Raw genomic sequence first — 23,480 nt, 5'->3', positions numbered from 1 at the left:
TAAGATTGGGCATTTTGAAAATAAACCACCATTAAATAATGTGATTAAAAGCGAATTATTTCGAATCATTTCGAGTATATGTATAAATATTTAACTTATTTAAGTATCGTGCTGGGAAATATAGAAATGGACCTTTAAAGTGACGTACAAGTGCTTTAATTCCACCTTGTAAAGGTGCATGAACTGTACAAACGTGACTTTGTTCATTGCGCTGAGGCGCTGCGCATGCGAAGTTACAAAATTCGGACTTTTTTTTTTCTTTGAACAAAATGTGCAATTCTGGACTACTCTGGAGGTGCACGACCTCGCGAATCGACAGCGCGCAACGCCCTTGCGCACGGGCGGAGCCCGCGGACCTTTTCACCGCGCGGACCTTCGCGCCGCTTGCGACGTGTCAAGTATAAATATAATATTGTTTATCACGATAATTTCTGGGACAATATATCGTTCTCAAAATGTTGTTATCGTGACAGGCAGCCTCCGTCAGTTGCTGCCTCCCTGAACATGTGCCATGAAATGCGCTCAAAACAGTCCTGAAGGGCAGAGATGGCTCCTGCCGGCCAGGTTCTCACCTGCTTCTGAACTGGTCTGGAGCGTCTGATGAGCGGTCTGTAGGGTTGCAACGGTATGAGATTTTCACGGTATGATAACCGTCTCAGAAAATACCGCGGTATCACGGTTATCACGGTATCACAGTAAGTTTGTATATTATTAAAAGATACACCCTTAAAGAAATTGCAAGTTTTTTTTTGTTCAATTAACTGTTTATTGTAGAAACCTGCAACTATTGTATACAAAATGTCTCCTTTAAAAAAAATAAGCTGTAAACATGTTTATATAAATACTGCAAAATTAGAGAAACCTAAATCATGGATTTCAGTACAATTATTTAAGTTTAAATTATTTAGTATCTGATAAACTCAGCCTGGGTCAGTGATCAACAACTGTTGTAAACGTCCGTTGTACTGCCAAGTTGGAATATAACCAGATACTGCAGAAAGGAGAGGATTTATTTCTGACATCATCACAATAGAGATTTCTATTTTAAGGCTTTCACCCCGAGTCTGGTTTTAACATATGAAAAACAGGCACGTTAGAGTTTGAAAATGAACGCATGTAAATTAATGGCGTCTTTCACGTCCAGTGAAAGCAAGGACCATAAAAAGCTAGGTTTATACTTTCATAGTGACCGTAGCGCGCGACTCCGCACAGTTCTTTTGTATAACGTTAACAAATACGAGCCTCTTGTAAGTCCAGGACGAAACGAGAGAACGTGAAGACGTTAAGATTGGGCGTTTTGAAAATAAACAACCAATAAATAATGTGATTAAAAAGCCAATTATTTCGAGTATATGTATAAATATTTAACTTTATTAAGTTTAAGGTGCTGGGAAATATTGAAACGGACCTTTAAATGACGTACAAGTGCTTTAATTCCACCTTATAAAGGTGTATGAACCCAACAAACATGACTTTGTTTATTGCGCTGAGGCGCGGCGCGCGCAAAGTTACAAAATTCGAGAGGTGCACGACCTCGCTAATCGACAGCGCGTGAGACCCTCGCGCACGGGCGGAGCAACCGCGATTACATCATTTTCGCCGCTGACATTAGTTTAGCTTTTTTTTGTTAAAAAATGTGTTAAGTCTGATACACTTTCTGCCATTCTCACCGCTGTGCTGAGTAGCTGAACCGGAGCGGAGTTGCGCATGCGCGGGTCAGTTTCTCCGCTGGCTTGCTTTTTACCGGTAATAAGCAAACGCACACGGTATGATAACCGTGCATTTTAATACCGTGGTATACCGTGAAACCGGTTACCGCTGCAACCCTAGCGGTCTGTAGGCTGGAGTTAGCCACACGGACATGTGGTCTGAGAATGTGAGGTGGGGGCGGGGCTCCGCCCAGTTCACGCTGGGGATGTTTGTATAAACAAGATTCAGTGTGTTCGCTCTTCTCGTTTCAAAGTCCACATGTTGATGGAATTTAGGGAGGACTGACTTGAGATTTGCATGGTTGAAATCTCCGGCGATAATGAATAGTGCATCTGGATGTTTGTTTTGCAGATCGCTGATAGCCCTGTAACAGTTCGCATAGTGCCCCCTTAGCATTAGCACTAGCGCTAGGTGGTATGTACACGGCGGCTTTCAGCACGGCGGAGAGTTCTCGTGCCAAATAAAAAGGTCTACATCTGACTATCAGGAACTCCACCAGCGGAGAGCAGTGTCTAGCGACAGTCACAGCGTTGTTGCACCATTCCGTGTTGATGTAAACACACATGCTTCCACCACGGATCTTCCCGGACAGGGCAGCACTCCTATCCGTTCTGAACATGGTTAGCCCCGCTAGCTGAATGGCGCTATCTGGAATGTTGTCGCTCAGCCACGATTCCACAAAGACTAAAACACAGCAGTCTCTGAACTCACGCTGGGTAGTTCGCTGGAGTCGAATGTAGTCCAGTTTGTTGTCGAGAGAGCAAACATTTGTGAGGAATAGCAATGGTATAGCCGGGCGGCTAGGGCTAGCCTTTAGCCTCGCGCGGATCCTAGCTCTCTTTCCGCGCTTCTGCTCGCACCGCTTGCGATGAGTCCTCCGCCGGGCTCCACCCTCAGGCAACGCCGCTGTGTGCAGGCCTGGATCTCGTAGCAGGCCGAGCTCTCGTAGCGTCTGCAGAACATCATCCTGGAGCTTGTTTCCTGACTGATTTCTCCACTGTAGCAGGGTATGGCGGTGGTAGAACATGTGCACTGGTGTTCCCATGCACTTAACAGCAGAAAAAAAAACTGGAAGTAGCGACATCCAGTAACACAAAAGCACCATTTTCGAACCCAGAGCGGCCGCTGCGTGTTAATGCACCGCCATCTTAGGTCACATTACAACTCCTCCTGCAATTACTTCAGACCAATGAATACACGATGGTGGGAGGAGTTGAATCTAAATCCAGCTCCACCCCCTGGACTTTTGCTTCTGCAGCGACGGGTATCTCCCAAATGCTGCAAACCCATATCATAGCACTGCCCCCAGTGGATTGTACGGTAGGCACAAAGCATGATAGGTGCATCACTTGAGCTGCCTCTGTTCTTACCTTGATGTGCCTATTACTTTGGAACAGGGTATATCTGGACTAATCAGACCACATGACTTTCTTCCATTGTTTCAGAGACCAATCTTTATGCCGTTGAATTGAAGCCATTTATGCTGGTTAGCCTCACTGATAAGTAGTTTTTTTAAGGCTACACAGCTGTTTAGTCCCAATTCCTTGCATTTCTTTCGCTGTGTGTGTGTGTGGAAATGTTATTACTTTTACTATTAGACATATCCCTGAGTTCTACTGTTGTTCTGTGATTTGATTTCACTATGATATTTTATGATTTGGTTTGATTTATTTTGAAAGATTTATTTTATTACCACATTCCTTTCTCGAAGATATTGTTTAATAAACACTGTCCTTCCACATTTTAGTAATGTGTTTGACAGAAAAAGTAGATGTTTCAATCATCACATTCATTCCATGGGGTTCTAAAGTTCCAAGAGTGTAGATATTTTTCTTTGAATTTCCTAATTTCATTGCTGCCACAGCAACATCTGGCTATGCAAATGTCCATTAGATAAATAAATAAATAAAATTTCTTAAGACACTGGAAATGGCATATCCTTAATCCTGATGGTCCGAAGGTGTTCAACAAACTGATCAGTAAGTCTTGTTTTCTCCAATGTAATGCTTAGTACATCTCTTGCAAGTAATGCAATAGGCTATTCCTACTTTGATGCATGAGGATGAAGATTCAAGAGTCAAAGCATTATTGTCATGTGCACAGTAAGAAACATTTTTCCATGTACAATGAAATAGTAGTCTGTGTGTAGCTTATTTGACAGCGTACATTTATTCTTCCCTCAATATAACTCGATATACAGCCATTAATGTCCAAATCACCTGCAACGAAAATTCCCTCAGTTTATAAATTGTGTCTTACAGTGGACAGTTCTGAAGTCTTTTGGAGATGGTCTTGTAGCTTTCCCCAGACAAATGGGATGTCACCACCTTCTTCCTGATGTCCACTCCTTTTTTTCTGCATTGTTCACCTGTGTGCTTTATGACTTGTGCATGACAGTGGTTTGGTTGGTTTCCACTCCCTTCTATTCAGTGTGGCTCAAATCTTTTCCCAAGGATGTCTGCCAAATGCCATAAATGTAAATGTCTCATTTGATTGGTCTGCTTAACTGATTACTTGACCACTCACCTGACTCTTTTACCTAATTAATTGTGGTAAAAGCTGTGGTTCATTTACCTGTGCTCTGATTCCATGATTTATGTAGTCTGCTAGCAACATTTCCCTCAAAACGAGTAAATGGAATTGGTGAGCATATAATTGTTTTAATTGTCTATAGATCATGCGAACAGTGACTCTGTGTGTGTGTGTTCTGTTGTTTCTCTACAGGGCCATGTGGGGACAACCGCAACCAAAAAAATTGATGTCTACCTCTCAATGCAGTCTGCCCAAGAGAAGTTGCATTCTATGGTGGTGGTAACAATGGCCAATGCACGGGTTTATGATCTCATTGGTCTTATTTGCTGGCAATACACTAGCGAGGGACGTGAACCCAAACTCAAGTAAGTGTTTGCAAACACCAAGGAAAACACCTCTAAAGAAGCAATAAAGGAATTGATTGAACAAAAATGCATGTGATTGATTCCCAGTCCGGACCTAAGAACAGAAAAAAATTACTGTCATGCAGCAGTTTCATTCTTTTGTGTATAAACACTGGTGCAAATGTGAGTCAGTTCTCTGAATAAGATCAAGGTTCTAAGAATCCCGAATGGAACCAGTTCAGGAACCACAGGTATTTTGGTGGAAAATTATTTCCCATAAAATATTTGACTATACATTTTTTAAAATATATATTTACATTTACGGCATTTAGCAGATGCTCTTATCCAGAGCGACTTACAAAAGTAAATCTGATCACAGAATTCATCCTAGGTAATAGTACGGATAGGCCAGAATTCAAGATAACACTGAGTCAGACTACTACTAAACTACAGGAGTCAGTATCATTGCCTAGTGTTTTGCAAGTTAAACGTTTGCCAAGAAGCACAAATAACCATAGACAGACAGACATACATATAGTATAATATATAATACTTTAAGAAGACAATGGTGCTCCAAGGATATATTACAGCAAATAATTCCTGGGCACTTAGCAATACAGGGGAATGGCCAGGTAAATAGCTTTTCATAATTCAAAACCATTGCACAGCAATGTTATTTTCATTCAAAACATATTTGTTGTTGTAAATTTAATATAAATTTTATTTACTTTAAAAATTTTCAGAGTACCTGCAAAATGATTGAGCTCTATTCAAAATAAATAATCTTTCAATAATGCCCTCTACATGACATTTGTGAATCCGCCAGGCTCATGGGGTGCACTTTTCTTGTGAAAGGACTGAGGTCACTAATTTGCTGCCTAGCTAGCCTACCTATGCAGGCATAAGTTGATGCACATAAACGCATTCACATAGCTAGCTTTTAAAATGTGAAAATGGCATGTACCAATACAGCTTTATAATGACCAGAATTGGCATTATCATACTATTATTATAAATTACACCACTCAAAAAATTCCAACAGAAATTAGCTAAATAATAGTCTGCAGCTCTTGTATGCAATCAGATGCATTGTAATAAGGTATGACTGCCAAATTAGTAATATAGCTAGTAATATAGTAATATAGGGGACACAATGCAAAATGGTTTTATCCTGCAAATGAATTTTTTACATTTTGTAATCATCTCATTCTTCCTTGCTGATGCACATCTATTGTCATCTCGATTCAAGGTTTTCACAATGTTCATGATGTTTTGACTACCAGTTTTCTTATGTGTAAACCTCAAATGTGAGTTATATGCAGTCTTCTTGAACACCTTTGGTGAGAACCTATTGTAATTGCTCAGATTTTTATGGTTCACACACGTAGTGTAATTGCTGGTATTTTTCTCATTTTTAGGTGTCCAAGTAATGCTGGACGGTTCGCACCGAAAACCGGTGTTTATTTTTGTTATCATAAGAATTTTTCATAAACCGGCCACACCGGTTTATAAATAACCTTCATGTGTCTGGAATGCAGCATGGTCGTTAATTGTTTCTGACGGGACGCTTTTTATTGCTGCGCCGCTAAGCACAGATGCAACAGAGCGCAAATCTAGCTTGCTTAAAACGAGGGATGTTCTGAACCACAAATTCTCCCAAACAATGAAGTAAAAGCTGATGCCCCAAAGGAACTTTTGCCAAAGAAGGGAGCCGTGTCTGTTGTCAGGAAGTACCATATTTTCTCGACTATACATCGCACCTCAATACAAGCTGCACCTACAATGTTTTTTTAAAAAAAAGGAAAATGTTTTATAAGCTGCACTGGGCCAAAAGCCACATATATCTATTGAACTGAATACATTTAACTGAACATAACTGAACTGATCAGTCTCTGAACGGTGCCTGTAGCATTTCATGGGCGACAGTTTTGGCTTTCAGCCAGTGTTGTGTCAAATTCCGACTACCCTCGTTTATCCGTATAAAGACGCTACAGATGATATTGTCGATTTACGTTTCTATGCATAAATAAGAGCTAGACTTTAATTATCCATCACAGCAAACGGCAAGGCATTATCTATGTCCAAAGCCACACCAGCTCAAGGGTGTTAATTATTTTAAATAAAATACACACGGGCTATACTGAAGTTCACCTCTGACCACATGACTTGGCAGTATTACAGCAGTATTATGTCTAAATATCTAGTTAAGACAAAACTAGAGTGCTCAATGAACTAAGTTATAATCACTTTAACTTCCTAATATCATCTGTAGCGTCTTTATGCGTGTGCAAATGAGGGGAGTCGGAATTTGGCACAACACATGTTGGTTTGAAAACATTTCTCCGTCATGCCTGCTGCTTGCATGTGCTTAATGAAAATGAGCACTTTCTTCATTGATTTACAACTTTGTCCTACCACCTGATTAACTTTCTGCTCCACCCCTGACGGGTGAGAAACATCTACAGAAAAGCCGCATGTCATTCCAAGTCGCATGTTTCAAAGCGTGAGGGAATAAGTACTGACTTAAAATATGGATCACAATCGCGGGATCTCCGTTGTGGCGTGTCGAGATCGTGTTCCGCTCTTCAGCGCTGTTTTGCGCTTTTATGTTTGCAGGGTTCATCCACCTTTACAAGGTGGAATTCAAGCACTTGTATGGCACTTTCAAGGTCCATTTTCAATATTTTCTAGCACCTTCAGCTTAATTAAGTTACATATTTATACAAATACACATATGGTCGAAATAATTCGCTTTTTATCACATTAAGGTTTTGTAGTGTGTGAAACCTATTGCAATTGCTCAGATTTTTCTTATTAGGGTTCATACACGTAGTGTGGGAAACCTATTGTAATTTCTCGGATTTTTCTTATTATTAGGGTTCACACACGTAGTGTGGGGAAACCTATTGTAATTGCTTGGGTTTTTCTTCTTCTTTCTTATTATTTTTCTACTGATAAAACGCACCAGTAGAACCTTCTAACACTTAACAACCCATGGTCTCCCCCTCCCTCTCTCTCTTTCACATGCCCTCACAAAAAAACACAGGCCTCCCTATAAGCTTCATATACACACTGCCTTAGCCATGCCTACCCATACATTAGAGAGTAACACATACGCCTACTTTTGTGTATGCATCATAGATTACGCACATACATTGTCATGTCAGACATGTGAGTTCACTGTGACAACTAAGACTGCCCATTATATGCAATCACACAGACACAGACACACACACATATACAGCTCTAACTCATGAACACTTTCACATCACACCAAACCTCTCTGTATTACACATGCACATACAAACGCACTGGCCTACCAATAAGTTTCACATACACACTGACCTAGCCATACCTACACATACCTCAGTGAGTAACACATACAAACACCTAATACACACACACACACACACACACACACGCCTACTTGTGTATGCATCATAGATTGAGCACATACATTGTCATGTCAGACATGAGTTCCCTGTGACAACTAACACTGCCCATTATACGCAATCACTCAACATGCACAGCTCTAACTCATGAACACAAACATTATCACACCAAACCTCTCTCTCTCTATTACACATGCACACACATGCACTGGCCTACCAATAGGTTTCACATACACACTGGCCTAGCCATATCTACTATGCCTTCGTCTCAGGCATGCAAGTGGGTACCTATGCAACATGCGAGGAGCCCGCTCATTGCCGCTTGCGGCTATATTTATTTTTTTTTCTGCCTTAAAACGCGTTGTGCAGCCTAAACCATAACACCTACAGACTTCTCCTTTGGCCAACTTTTAGTACTCCTCTCCGCTACTCAGGCGCAACACGCCAGCCCAATCCGCCCATAGGTGGCGCTACAGCACACACAAACGCATGTAGATTTTGTCACAGGTGTTTCTTCTACACCGTATGTCCTAGAGATAAAATTCAAGCTTCATCTGATCAGGCATCTGCCCATCTAAAAAAAATTCCATTGAAGCCATAAGCTCCGCACCTTACATGGCAAGCTTATTTGCATAATATGCAAATGTGCACATATTTTTGAGCGCAAACTAGTCCCTGGATTTTTCACATACATTAGGGACTTGGATATTTCCGCTTGACTGATTGAGCCGCGGCCATTTTTCTCCGGTCGCACTGTCTACGCGAAATCAGTCATCGCAAGCGCGCGGTAAAAACAAATGCTGTTTTCATCGGTTTGTAGGAGGTTCTTCCCAGAGTTTTTGTAATATGATATAATTGAATGTCCACTTTCTCTCATACCGTTAGAAGAATTCGCATTTCGCGCTCCTGTTTCTTTTTGAGCCTGGTTGAATTTTAACTTCACGTGGGACTGTTCAAAAGATATTAATAGATACGTGGACTGTTACATTATATTCTTGTTTATTGTTTCCTTAAGTTTTATCCCAGTCTGTACAGTTTAATGTAGTGTTTTAAGGCTCCCAAGACAACGTGTTGGTCTGACAAACCATGGTAACGGCGGGCACGGACTAGCCACATGCTAAAACTAGCCAGGGTTGCCAGGTCCTACAAAAATATCCCGTACAAAGTCAGTGTAAAACCCACCCTTCAGCAGCCTAAACTAGCCCAAAGTTATTGACGGGGGAGGGAGATGGCGAGTGTTTAAAATGGAGACAAATTAAGTATTATATCGCGATCGATTCTTTGTGTTGACTTGTAACTCCCGCAGTAGCCCAACTCAAAAGTAGCCCAAAAAACTGCACCTCGCCGATAATAGGGCCGATTTAAATGTGAATATCTTTGGACTGGCTTGATCAAATTTGACAATTGAGGCATCTTTTTTTAGTTATATTGTGCTGCATCTAATAAAACTATTTTAAATGTGATTAAATAATTTTGAAAAAAATGTTCAAGTCCCTACATGCGCTCACAAGAGTCTGAACTTTGATTCTAGCAGAGCAAAAGTGCACATTTCTACACATGGGTGTGGCCACATGCCTCACAGGTCAAGGGTCAAAAAGTCCTCTTGGCTTCAATAGGCAAAAAGAAGCCTAAAATGTCTTTTAGACCCAATAGTGAAATTTAGGAGGTCCTAAATATAGCCACAAGCGGCGATTGGCGGGTTCACACACGAATAGGCATTTTGGCCTCAGTAAACAAAAAGAAGCCCAAAAGGTCCTTTAGACCCAAAAGTGAATAGAAGCTGTTTGAGTGGAAAAAATGCATAAATAAATCAATGTGCAAAAAAGATTCTATTGAGGCATGTTATATATATTAGTGGTGGTTGGGTTGGGAACTGGGTCAAAATGGGTAAGCAAACTATGATGACTTTCAACTTGATAGTTTAGCTCGGCTGTATTCCTAACCAAATTGCACAGTAGGGGCGAGAACGAGTTTTCAAACCTGTGAATTACAAATCGTTTGTGTGTTTACATGGATGCAGCCACGAAGTCGCCAGATTTGCTTCATGGAAAATTCATTTTTAGGAACGTAAAGTGTTACCGGAGCGGAGCTCGGAGCGGTCGTTTTCTGCATGGTCCTAGCGCTAGATTCGTCGCTATTTAAATATTTCTTTTTAACCGTTAAAACTGCAGAGGACCAAAACCGGCTTTTGAAAAAGATCCCCCCCCAAATTACGTCCGTGAGGTTAAATGTACTAAACGTTGGCTTACATTTCAAATATCATGTTTAGCTGAATAAACATGTTATCAACCCCTTTTAATGTACAGTATGTAGGCTTACAAATTCATGTTTAACTGAATAAACCGTTGAACACGAGTAGCCTACATTTTATTGAGCATGTTTTTTCTTCTTCAAGTATCAAAGTAGAACAGCTTTCTCAAGCAGTCATTGATGCATTTTGGAAACAGGAGATGAGCCCCTGGTCTAATGCACCCTCTGTATTAAGAAACCCTATCTCAAACTGACTTTTAGTCATTACTTGGGTAGCACGCATATGAGCCATCTAGATTAATCTAGATAAATTTCAAGATTTCAGTGAGATTAACCTAGATTTAAAAAGTTTTAAGCGCTTTGTGACAACATATGTTGTGAAAAGCGCTATACAAATATATTTGATTTGATTCTTCTTTCCCTTTCATTCTCGATACATCAGTTCCTCAAAATACTCCTTCCACCTTCCCAAGACTCTCTTTGCCTTGCGACACATTTCCTTGTACCTCTGTCTACTTTCTTCATCTCGCTGAAAATCCCAATTCTTTTTAGCCAACCGCTTTCCCCTCAAACTTTTCTGAACTTCCTCATTCCACCACCACGACTCCTTGTCTATCTTCCTCTGTCCTGAGGTCACACCAAGTACCTTCCTAGCCACATCACTCCCTGCATTTGAAGTCTCATCCCAGGAATCCAGAACACCACCACCATTACCCAGTACCTGCCTCACCTCATCCCTGAATTTTACACCATAGTCCTCATCCTTTAACTTCCACCACCTGATCTTGGGTTCAGCTCTCTCTCTATTCCTCTTCTTCACCCCCAAAACCATCCTATGCTGTTTAGCTACACACTCCCTTGGTAACACCTTGCAATCACTAACCTCTTTCAGGTTTCGTCTCCTACAGAGGATATAGTCGACATGTGTGCATCTTCCCCCACTCTTATACGTTACCCTGTGCTCTTCCTTTTTCTTAAAGTAAGTGTTAACAGCCATCTCTATCCTTTTAGCAAAATCTCCCACCATGTGTCCTTCCATATTCCTTTCTTTAACACCATATCTACCCAACACCACCTCATCACCACTGTTACCTCCACCTACATGTCTATTTAAATCTGCTCCAATAACCACTCTCTCTTCTTTAGGAACCTGCAAAACAACTTCATCTAACTCTCCAGAATTCTTCTTTCTCTTCTACATCACAACCTACCTGAGGAGCATAAGCACTGATGACATTCATCATCACCCCATCAATCTTTAACTTTACACAGATCACCCTGTCACTTACTCGCTTTACCTCCACTACACTCTTACTAAACTCATCCTTCAGAATTACCCCTACTCAATTTCTCTTCCTGTCTACACCATGATAGAATAGTCTGAAGCCACCACCAATGCTCCTGGCCTTGCTCCTCTTCCACTTGGTCTCCTGTACACACAGTATATCTATCTTCCTCCTCTCCATCGCATCAGCTAGCTCTCTCCCTTTACCTGTCATAGAGCCCACATTCACCGTACCAACTCTAACCTCCACCTTCCTGCTCTGCCTCCTCTCCTTCATCTTCAGAACCCTCTTCCCCCCCTCTCCTCCTCCTCCTTGTCCCAACAGTAGTCTAATTTCCACTAATGCCCTTTTGGACAAAAGCACCAGTGGCGGTCGTTGTTAACCCGGGCCTTGACCGATCCGGTATGGAATTTCTGTTTTTGATCAGCATCATTTGATTTGGCGCAGTTTTTACTCCGGATGCCCTTCCTGACGCAACCCTCCCTATTTATCCTGGCTTGGGACCGGTGTTCTGTCGATTTTTCCTACCCATCGAAAATTCATACCAAGGCTTACTGCGCATGCGCAAGTCGCTTTTACGTCACTATTTTGGTGGCCGCCTACTACACCCATCGATTTTTCCTGCCTGCTAGCGAATTTCAACAGTGCAGTACTATTTAGTCCTTTCAATAGTGCAGTAAGTTAATTTCTTGTTTATAATTTCTTCTTTGTTTGCAATTGCAATGTTTTCAACTGTGCATTAAGTTAACTAGTTGATTAAAATGTTTTAAACAGCGCCGTTTTACTATCTGTTATTACCTATTTATAGGGATATTTCCGCATGATAATGATTGAGCCGTGTAGTGTATTATTATTAATAATACACTAATACGCAAAATAAATCTTATTTTAAAGCTCATCCTACTTTTTAAACGCTGATTTGCGCTACATTACAACGTTTCCATAAGGTAAACAAACTACAGAGATACGTCTACAATAGTACTTTTTAAACGCTGATTTGCGCTACATTATGACGTTTCCATAAGGTAAACAAACTAAGAGATATGTCTACAAATACTACTTTTTAAACGCTGATTTGCGCTACATTATGACGTTTCCATAAGGTAAACAAACTAAGAGATACGTTAGACAGTATTTACGTCTACAAATACTACTTTTTAAACGCTGATTTGCGCTACATTACGACATTTCCATAAGGTAAACAAACTAAGAGATATGTCTACAAATACTACTTTTTAAACGCTGATTTGCGCTACATTACGACGTTTCCATAAGGTAAACAAACTAAGAGATACGTCTACAAATACGCGATGCCAACGGACACGGTAGGAAAATTCGACAGACTAGTCTATAAATACTCGCTGCCAGCTGATACGGTAGGAAAATTCGACAAAGTTGGAAAATCCGACAGAACACCGGCACTAAAATACACTGGTGTGTGCACCCTAGTGGCTATCAATTCTCTGCGTCAGCTAACAAAAGTAAATGTCTCAGGTTAGTGATATTACATAAATGGAAAACGGCAGCCTTAGTGACATTGCATATATGTGTGTCAAATGAAAGATCTCTAGTGACACCTAAGCTTTTTGTGGTAGAGTTAGGTGTTACGGAAAAGCCATCTAGGGTAAGAGGAAAACCAGCCCAGTTGCTTCTAGCAGCTTTGGGTCCAAGAATCAACACCTCAGTCTTATCGGAAATTACTAGAAGAAAATTAGATGCCATCCAGTTTTTTTATGTCCTGAATGCAGTTCTCAATTTTGAGAGTAGTATTGATATCATCCTGATTTGAAGATGTATACAACTGAGTATAATATGTGTAGCAATGGAAGCTAATACCATGCTTATGAATGATTGTGCCCAGTGGTAGCATATACAATGAGAAAAATATGGGGCCCAATACAGATCCTTGTGGTACACCATATTTTGCCTTTATACATTTTGAACATTCGTTATTTACTAGTACAAATTGGTAACGATGCCAGGTAGGATCTGAACCCAGAGTGCATGACCTCTTATACCAATGATTCTCCATTCTATTTAGTAGAATGTTGTGATCAATGGTGTCAAAAGCAGCACTGAGGTGTAACAGAAAAAAAGAAAAGAAACATGTCCTTTATCAGAGGATATTAAGAGATTGGTTAGTACTTTAGTCAGTGCAGTTTCATGGGTTCTATCATGTGATGGGTTCTAAATCTTATCATGTGATGGGTTCTAAATCCAGACTGGAATAACTCTGACATGTTCTGTCTGAAAGAAGGAAGAGTTGTGAAGAAACTTTTTTTTTTGTATATGAATGACAAATTAGAGATTGACCTATAGTTGGACAGTTCCTGGGGATTAAGACCAGGTTTTTTAGTTAGTGGCTTGATGACTGCAATTGATTTGCGATTGTAGCCTATGCTCGGAGAATAATTAATTATAGTAAGCAAAGGTTCTACATTGCTGTGCAGTAATTCTTTCAGTAGATGGTTTGGTACGGCATCGAGTATGCATGTGGGCGTCTTGGCAGATTTTACCAATTAAATAAGCTCCTCATGACCAATTGGGGAGAAGGACTCTAAAAGGGCATCAGAGCTGACCAGACTGCTGTCAGGGTGCATTGGCAGGTTGACGGGCTCTGAGATAGTATGGCAAATGTTTTCCCTAATTTGATCAATTTTATCATTAAATAATTTCATAAAATTTTATTGCTGCACTCTAGTGGGATTAGTGATTTGATTTGTTCATGACTCTTAGTTAGGCTAGAAATAGGAGTCTTGGAATGTTTGTTTTTCTATTAAAGCCAACATGTATGAGGATTTTGCTGTATGGAGGTCATGCTTATATTCAATATGGCTGTTTTTCCATGATATTTTATATACTTCTAACTTAGAATTTTGCCATTTACACTCTAGGATTCACGCCGCTCGTTTGAGACTACGCATGTGCTCGTTGTACCAAGGCACTTTTCTTCTCTCACTGCTACAGGTGGATCATTGTCAGATCCGGTAAAGTATCAATAAGCGCAGCTATGGTCCTAGATGTTATAGTTAGTTTAATTTGGAAGCGCGGCGGCCGATGATTTCCATCGTTTAAATGCAACTCGTACATTATGAGGCTTTATACATCATGAGAAACTGCCTCGCTCTAAGGAAGTACTGCTAAACTGGATATGTTGATGCCAAACGATAAGACCAAGTCTAAAGTATGACTACAATTATGCGTACGACCCTTCACATTCTGAGGGATACCCATTGAATCAAAAATTGCTTGATTTATGCTAAAGGTGTCATGTAGATGTGAAAATCACCAACTATAATCACGTTATCAGCTGATAGCACTACATGAGACAGGATGTCCGAAAACTCCTGCAAAAACTCAGAGTATGAATCAGGTGGGCGGTAAATAGTAATTAACATAAACAATTTCGTGGCTTTGCTGATTGATACGTTTGATACAGTGAGGATGAGATGTTCAAAAGAATTGAATTGAGTCATGTGTTGTTGTGACACCACCTCCACAACCATTTGGTAGCCAGAGGGAGAAGCTTTGTTTAGGGCCATATAGTTGTTTGGCTGAGTCCAGGTTTACATTAAGCAATGCATGCAAATATTATGGTTGGTCATCATTTCATAAACATGTAATGCTTTAGATGACACGGATCTAATATTTAGCAGTCCTAATTTCAGATTTAAATGATTCAGCGTAATTGAATTTTTGTCTACAAATTTTGCAAGAATTGTTTGCGAGAATTGTACTTGAGGAACAGACACGGTTTCAATCCCGTGTGATCTAGATGACGTCTCCCTGCAGCTTGCAGACAGTCGGTTTAGCCTGTGTATTTGCTGCCTAGCAGATATACTACTAGAAATGAGAGCAGCACTCTCCTTAGAGGGGTGAATGCCATTCCACTTCAAAAGGCCAGGCCTGCCCTCAAAACCTGTCCAGGTGTCTATATAACCCACATTGTTTGCTGAGCACCATTTTGACATCCAGCAGTGTAGCTCCCATAACCTGCTGTAGGTTTTGGTGCCACGCTGAACTGAAATGGTGCCTTAGCATATTACAGTATCTGACATCATCCCCGTTAACTCGCACACCTCTTTCACACACCTCAATCTCTGACTGCCTTAACCCCACGTCATTGGTGCGGAAGTGTATGACTATCTTGGAGCATTTACGTTTAGCCTGCAGCTTTAGTTGAACCTTGATGTCAGGCACTCTATTCCCCGGGATACACTTGAGTATGGCTGCTGGTGTTTCTACAGGGGTCGCTGCATTCACTTTTCGGACCTGTGGGTCTCCTATAACAAGAGCAAAGAACATGGTTATTTTTTGAAGGTCGAAAAGGTCTTTCGATGGCTCGTGGGGGTTGTTGGAGTTTGTGTAGATATATCCAGAAAGGATTTGTAGATATATCAGATGTAAACAAACAGATATGAAAAGTACGAAAAAACACTCTGCAACAGCGTTAACAGAAAAGAGTAGACAGATGTAGCATTGTTTTGCATCATCTCTTCTCAAATTGCAAAGCTACATCTGTCTATTCTTGAATTACATTGTGATAGTGATTGTCTTTTGTAAAGACATGCGCAATACAGCAAACCAGTTGGGTTGTAAACATGTCTACCTAAACTAAGCTAAGCCACACTATTCTAAGATCTCCAGAACACACACTATTGAGTCTGTTTAGTGAAACTGAAGCAGTCATCGATTATTTTGTAAGTTGATATTTTCATTATACCTTTGGACATCATATAAGAAAAAAGGCTTACTTTGGCTGGGGTTTATGTCGAGTTTTTTGGGTACAATATTGAACCGAAAGTTAGCATGAACGACAGTTACGAAGGACTCATTTGTGTTTGAGTATAAATAAACAATTGTGCATGAAAGGATTTATACTAAATATCAGCTAAATATTAGATTATAATTAGTGTTGGAGAATTTAAGTACTGCAGAACCTCCTAAGCATTGTTTAGGGTCTTAGCTAGCATAGTTATCTTAGCTAGGCTCTTGTTTGTTTTGTTTTATTTTTGTCCGTGTTAGATGCTCTCAAATGGAACCAAAGTTATGGACAAATAAGCCTGGAGGTGAATTGATATGTTGGCCCAACTGTCTACTTCAGTTTCAATCCTGAATGATCATTTTGCTATATGTACATCTTGAGATAACGTGTTAGTGTATTAGTCCAAATGGTTCAAAAATGTCTCAAAATGAGCTCAAAATGGCCTCTGCACAAAGGGGGTTTAAGTCAGTCCTAATACTGACATTGTATACTAATTCTGTTGTATTTTTTTGGTTTTGTCACTGCAGTGAGAATGTCAACACATACTGCCTCCACATAGCTGAGGATGATGGTGAGGTGGACACAGATTTCCCTCCTCTAGATTCCAACGAGCCCATACATAAGTTTGGCTTCAGCACACTTGCTCTGGTTGAGAAGTATTCATCTCCAGGACTGGGACCCAAGCAGTCACTTTTTGTCAGAATGTGAGTCATTATTATTATTTTTTTTAATGTATTTTTATTTATTACATTTTAATTTTTTTTTAGTTTTACTTCAGTGAAGGTGGCTATGGAAATGGAAAATGGAAATACTCTTGAAGAAGCAAGGATCAAATTGTTGTCAAAAGATTGCCTCTGATTTCAGCACTTTTATTTATATATATATATATATATATATATATATATATATATATATATATATATATATATATATATATATATATATATACATACATACAGTGGGGAAAATAAGTATTTAGTCAGTCACCAATTGTGCAAGTTCTCCCACTTAAAAAGATGAGAGGCCTGTCATTGACATCATAGGTAGACCTGAACTATGAGAGACAAAATGTGAAAAAAAATTGAGAAAATCATTTTGTCTGACTTTTAAAGAATTTATTTGCAAATAATGGTGGAAAATAAGTATTTGATCACCTACAAACAAGCAAGATTTCTGGCTGTCACAGACATGTAACTTCTTTTTTAAGAGGCTCCTCTTTCCCCCACTCATTACCTGTATTAATGGCACCTATTTGAAGTCGTTAACAGTATAAAAGACACCTGCCCACAACCTCAGTCACACTCCAAACTCCACTATGGTGAAGACGAAAGAGCTGTCGGAGGACACCAGAAACCGAATTGTAGGCTGGGAAGACTGAATCTGCAATAGGCAAGCAGCTTGGTGTGAAGAAATCTACTGTGGGAGCAATAATCAGAAAATGGAAGACCTACAAGACCACTACTAATCTCCCTCGATCTGGGGCTCCACGCAAGATCTCAGCCCGTGGGGTCAAAATGATCACAAGAACGGTGAGGAAAAATCCCAGAACCACAAGGGGGGATCTAGTGAATGACCTGCAGAAAGCTGGGACCAACGTTACAAAGGCTACCATCAGCAACACACTACGACGCCAGGGACTCAGATCTTGCAGTGCCAGACGTGTCCCCCTGCTTAAGCCAGGCACGTCTGAAGTTTGCTAGAGAGCATTTGGATGTTCCAGAAGAGTATTGGGAGAATGTCATATGGTCAGATGAAACCAAAGTAGAACTATTTGGTAAAAACACAACTCGTCGTGTTTGGAGGACAGTGAATGCTGAGTTGCATCCAAAGAACACCATACCAATGGTCAAGCATGGGGGTGGCAACATCATGCTTTGGGGCTGTTTCTCTGCAAAGGGACCAGGACGACTGGTCCGTGTACATGAAAGAATGAATGGGGCCATGTATTGTGAGATTTTGGGTGCAAACCTCCTTCCATCAGCAAGGGCAATGAAGATGAAACGTGAGGAGATCTGCATGGAGGAATGGGCCAACATACCAGCAACAGTGTGTGCCAACCTTGTGAAGACTTACAGAAAACGTTTGACCTCTGTCATTGCCAACAGAGGATATACAACAAAGTATTGAGATGAACTTTTGTTATTGACCAAATACTTATTTTCCACCATTATTTGCAAATAAATTCTTTAAAAGTCAGACAAAATGATTTTCTCAATTTTTTTCACATTTTGTCTCTCATAGTTGAGGTCTACCTATGATGTCAATTACTGGCCTCTCTCATCTTTTTAAGTGGGAGAACTTGCACAATTGGTGACTGATTAAATACTTATTTTCCCCACTGTGTGTGTGTGTGTGTGTGTGTGTGTGTGTGTGTGTGTATATATATATATATATATAAAATTAACAAGCATTTATATATGAGCACTAAGGTTACTATCAATCCCGTTCTGTCGGGGCAAGTCCAGTTTGTAGGCTGCACGTACGGGTTTAACAATCTTGATTTTCATTTGTCTGTTTTTTGCAGTGTACACCTGAATTGTGAGGGATTGTGCAATGCAGTCATATTTGTCAGTTTAGTTATCACACCTCACTTCCCCCTCAACCTGGCAAGTTTAGGTCAGTAAAAAATGGGCAGACAAAATCAAATAAGAGGTACAGGTGGTTCTTTTTACTACCTCATCTTTTCCTTCCCTTCACCTCTATTTATGTGCTTGGACACAGAGCTCTGTGAACAGCCAGCCTTTAGCAATGACCTTTTGTGTCTTGTTTTGCTACTGTCAAGTCAGCAGTCTTCCCCATGATTGTGTAGCCTACAGTGACCATTTAAAGGCCTTTGCAGGTGTTTTGAGTTAATTAGCTGTTTAGAGTTTTGCACAAGGTGTCTTCAGTATTGAACCTTTTCACTATATTCAAATTTTCTGAGATATTGAATTTGGGGTGTTCATTCTTCATCAGTTATAATCATCAAATTAAATGAAACACTCGAAATATCAGTCTGTATATAATCAATGAGTATAATACACAAGTTTCACTTTTTGAATGGAATTACTGAAATAAATGAACTTTCAGGATATTCTAATTTTATAATCTGCACCTGTATACTTTCACATGGAAACCTACAAAGTAAACATTTACTAATGGACAGTCCTTTTAGGCAAAAGTCAAAACTAAGTCATGACTATTTTATCATGAATTAATTACACAAATTTTGTGCAGAAGCAGCTTCTAGCTAGCCAGTTAGCTAGAAGCATATGTTGTAACTAAATGTGAACCTAGCTGTGTATGTCCAGATTTATAGTGAACAATGTTCCATATAGGATTCATTTAGCCATCAATCTTTTATGCTTCTTCATCAAAGGAGTTAACCCCTTCAGGATTTCAAGCTATCTTCATCACTACTATGTATATCAGTACAAGGTTTAATGAGGACAAGAGAGCTAATATCACACTGTTGGGCTGAAGAGCAGACTGGTTGCTTTAAAAGGGTAGTCGTGCTTTAACATTTTCTTCCGCCAACCATGGTTACTTCCATGGAAACACGTACTGTCTTCATTGCTTTGAATCACATGTTTAACAGGCAAGGACATTGCTGCTTGTAATATAGCATCCCAATCGACCTTTTAGCGAATCATCAAGAACTTCAAGGAGAGTGGTTTAATTGCAGTGTGGAACTCTCCAGGGCACCCCAAAAAGTCAAGTGTCAGGACCATCTCCTAAAGAGAATACAGCTACAAGATTGGGTCATCACCAGTGCAGAGCTTGCTCAAGACTGCCAGAGGGCAGGTGTGAATGCATCCGAATGTCGTGCGACAAAGGCTTTTGGAGAATGGATTGGTGTCAAGGTCAGCAAAGAAGCCACTTCTCTCCAAGAAAAACATTAAGAACAGACTGGCATTCCACAGGAATTACATTATTATTAAAATGATCTGGAGAAGTAAACGTGAGTGCTACCATGAGTATTGTATCATACAAACAGTGAAGCATCCTGAGATGATACATATGTGAGGTTACTTCTTATCCAGGGTAGTGCATTCGCTCAAAATGTTCACTTTCTTGTTGTACAAAGTCGCTATCGTTCTCTCACTGACTCGCTTATATCACACCGTCATTCAAAAGCAACTTGTACGTACATGATCTATGTAAATCAGTATTATCATCCCATGGAGGTCTGGATTTATAATCATACTCAAAATCAAAGTGGAAAATCGACAGGCTGATTCAACGTCAGTGGAAATTCCTCAAGACAAGACAAATGAGGCTCAGTAGTGTGTGTGGCCTTTACGTGCCTGTATGACCTCCCTACAACGCCTGGGCATGCTCCTGATGAGGTGGCGGATGTTCTTCTGAGGAATGTCTTCCCAGACCTGGTTTTAGGTGTCAGTCAACTCCTGGACTGTGTGTGGTGCAACATGACGTTGGTGGATAATTTTCCAAGATGTGCTCAATTAGATTCAGGTCTGGGGAACGTGCAGGCCAGTCCATAGCATCAATGCCTTCATCATGTAGGAACTGCTGACACTTCAGCCACATGATGCCTTGTCATGCATCAGAAGGAACCCAGGGTCCAGTGCACCAGCATATTGTCTCACAGTGGGTCTGAGAATCTCATCCCGGTACCTAATTGCAGTCAGGGTATCTCTGGCTAGCTCGTGGAGGTCTGTGCAGTCCTCCAAAGAAATGCCTCCCCACACCATTACTGGACACTGCCAAACCGGTCATGCTGGAGGATGTTGCAGGCAGCAGAACATTCTTCACGGCATCTCCAGACTCTGTCATGTCTGTCACATGTGTTCAGTGTGAACCTGATCTCATCCATGAAGAGCACAGGGCGCCAATGGCGAATCTGCCAATCTTGGCATTCTCTGGCAAATGCTAATCAACCTGCACGGTGTTGGGCTGTAAGTCCCACTTGTGGACGTCGGGCCCTCATACCACCCTCATGGAGTCTGTTTCTGACAGTTTGAGCAGAAACATGGATATTGGTGGCCTGCTGCTAATTGCCTCTCATTTCTACCCGTTATCTGTTCCAATTGCACAAGAAAAGGTTAAATTGATTCACAATCAGTATTGATTCCTAACTGGACAGGTTGGTTTCATAGAAGTGTGGTTGACTTGGAGTTATATATACATGCATGCATGCAACCATACATACACTCACTGGCCACTTTATTAGGTACACCGTGCTAGTACCAGGTTGGACCCCCTTTTGCCCTCAGAACTGTCTTAATCCTTTGTGGCACGGATTATCCTTTGTGGCAAGAAGGTGCTGGAAACATTTTTCAGAGAGTCTGGTCCATATTGACATGATAACATCACGCAGTTGTTGCAGATTTGTCGGCTGCACATCCATTATGTCAATCAATCAATCATAGTTTATTTGTATAGCGCTTTTCACAACACATGTTGTCACAAAGCGCTTTACAGGATTTAAAAGGTTAACAATACTATGGGTCCAGAACCCTAATGAGCAAGCCAAAGGCGACAGTGGCGAGGAAAAACTCCCTATGATGGTGGGGAATAGGAAGAAACCTCGGGAGAACCAAGACTCAAAAGGGAACCCATCCTCCATTGGGCGGCCCGTTAACACACAAATTACACAAAATACAGACAAATACACAAGTCACACACAAATCACACAATCAGACTAAGTAAAGGTAAAAATGAAAGTTCTGGGTTATGATATTGTCACTGTAAATGTCTGTTGATGAACGCCGGGCTTTCATTCCGTGTCGGAGCAGCGATGCTGGTATTGTAGGCTCCGACTGCAATGTTACTCTCCAGGTGAACCTCAGAGAAAAGATACGAGATGTAGTAAATATGTAACAGATTAATCAAATGCCAAACTAAACAGATGAGTCTTTAATCGAGTTTTAAACATTGAGACTGTGTCTGAGTCCCGAATAGAGGCAGGAAGATTTTTCCACAATTGTGGAGCTTTAAAAGAAAAGGCTCTTCCACCTGCTGTGATCTTTTTGATCCTAGGAACAGTTAATAACCCTGCGTCCTGCGAGCGAAGTGAACGCGCTGGGTTATATTGTTCAATAAGTTCACTAAGATAGTCTGGAGCTAAGCCATGCAGCGTTTTATATGTTAATAAAAGTATTTTATAGTCAATACGGAATCTAATTGGCAGCCAGTGTAATGACGATAGTACGGGACTAATGTGATCAAATTTTTTAGTTTTTGTTAAAACTCGTGCTGCTGCGTTCTGAACCAGCTGGAGTTTGTTTATGTTGTTTATGTATTATGTGAATCTCTGTTCCACCACATCCCAAAGTTGCTATATTGGATTGAGGTCTAGTGACTGTGGAGGCAATTATAGTACAGTGAACTCATTGTAATGTTCAAGAAACCAGCCTGAGATGATTCACGCTTTACGACATGGCACGTTATCCTGCTGAAGGTAGTCATCCAGCAACAATACTCGGGTAGGCTGTGGCATTGAGACGATGCTCAATTGGTACTAATGGGTCCATCCTGCCTTGTATCAACGGTTCAGGTTGGTGGTGGTGTACATCTTTCAAGTACCTTGTTGAATCTGTGCCACGAAGGATTAAGGCAGTTCTGAAGGCAAAATGAGGTACATCCCAGTACTAGCAAGGTGTACCTAATAAAGTGGCTGGTGAGTGTATATATGTAGGCAACTGAAAAAATCTCTGATGTAACATGCTGGGGTTATAACATCATTAATTTATTTAACAAAAAAAAGAAAGAAAAAAAAAGTCTAGATGAATTTTTATATACAATCTGTCCCAGGTCTTGGCATTATGTTTAATTGTTGTCTCAAGTCAGTGCTTTATTTTTATTGTGTGTACATAAAAAATATAGGTACTGTATATTTGAGATTTTATCTTAGATTTTCTGTACTGCAGTATTTTATGGTCTTTGTTTCTTTCCCTATAGAAATGCAGCCCATGGTTTTTCCCTTATTCCAGTGGACAGTCTAAAAGTAACCATGAAGGAGATTCTTCAGAAGGCACTGAAGAAAAGGAAAGGCTCACAGAAGGGTTTAGGTAAGAAGTCTCACAGGCTGTGTAAAGAACAGTTGAAAAATAGGCAGTGACTTTAGAAAAGAGAAGGGGAAAACAAATGTCTAGTTATGTCTGTGAAGGCAAACCAGTAACGAGTAATTTCTGATTGTTTTTTAAAATATCAACACTTTTGCATGTTTGGCATACATGATGACCACTATTCTACAGAT

General features: G+C 40.4%; 1 protein-coding gene across 9 annotated transcripts in view; it reads left to right on the top strand.

Annotated features, from left to right (window-relative positions):
- Positions 1 to 23,480, top strand: part of mapkap1 (MAPK associated protein 1) — a 67,195-nt gene that overhangs the window by 19,836 nt on the left and 23,879 nt on the right. For all 9 annotated transcript variants that reach the window (XM_076988328.1, XM_076988329.1, XM_076988333.1 and 6 more), the window contains 3 exons: positions 4,435 to 4,607; positions 16,807 to 16,983; positions 23,183 to 23,292. In XM_076988328.1, coding sequence (XP_076844443.1) covers positions 4,435 to 4,607; positions 16,807 to 16,983; positions 23,183 to 23,292 — 460 coding nt within the window. The remainder of the gene's footprint in view (positions 1 to 4,434; positions 4,608 to 16,806; positions 16,984 to 23,182; positions 23,293 to 23,480) is intronic.

Source organism: Brachyhypopomus gauderio, unplaced genomic scaffold, assembly GCF_052324685.1.
Source record: "Brachyhypopomus gauderio isolate BG-103 unplaced genomic scaffold, BGAUD_0.2 sc61, whole genome shotgun sequence".
Taxonomy (NCBI): Eukaryota; Metazoa; Chordata; class Actinopteri; order Gymnotiformes; family Hypopomidae; genus Brachyhypopomus; species Brachyhypopomus gauderio.
This window is presented reverse-complemented; position numbering and strand designations above follow the sequence as displayed.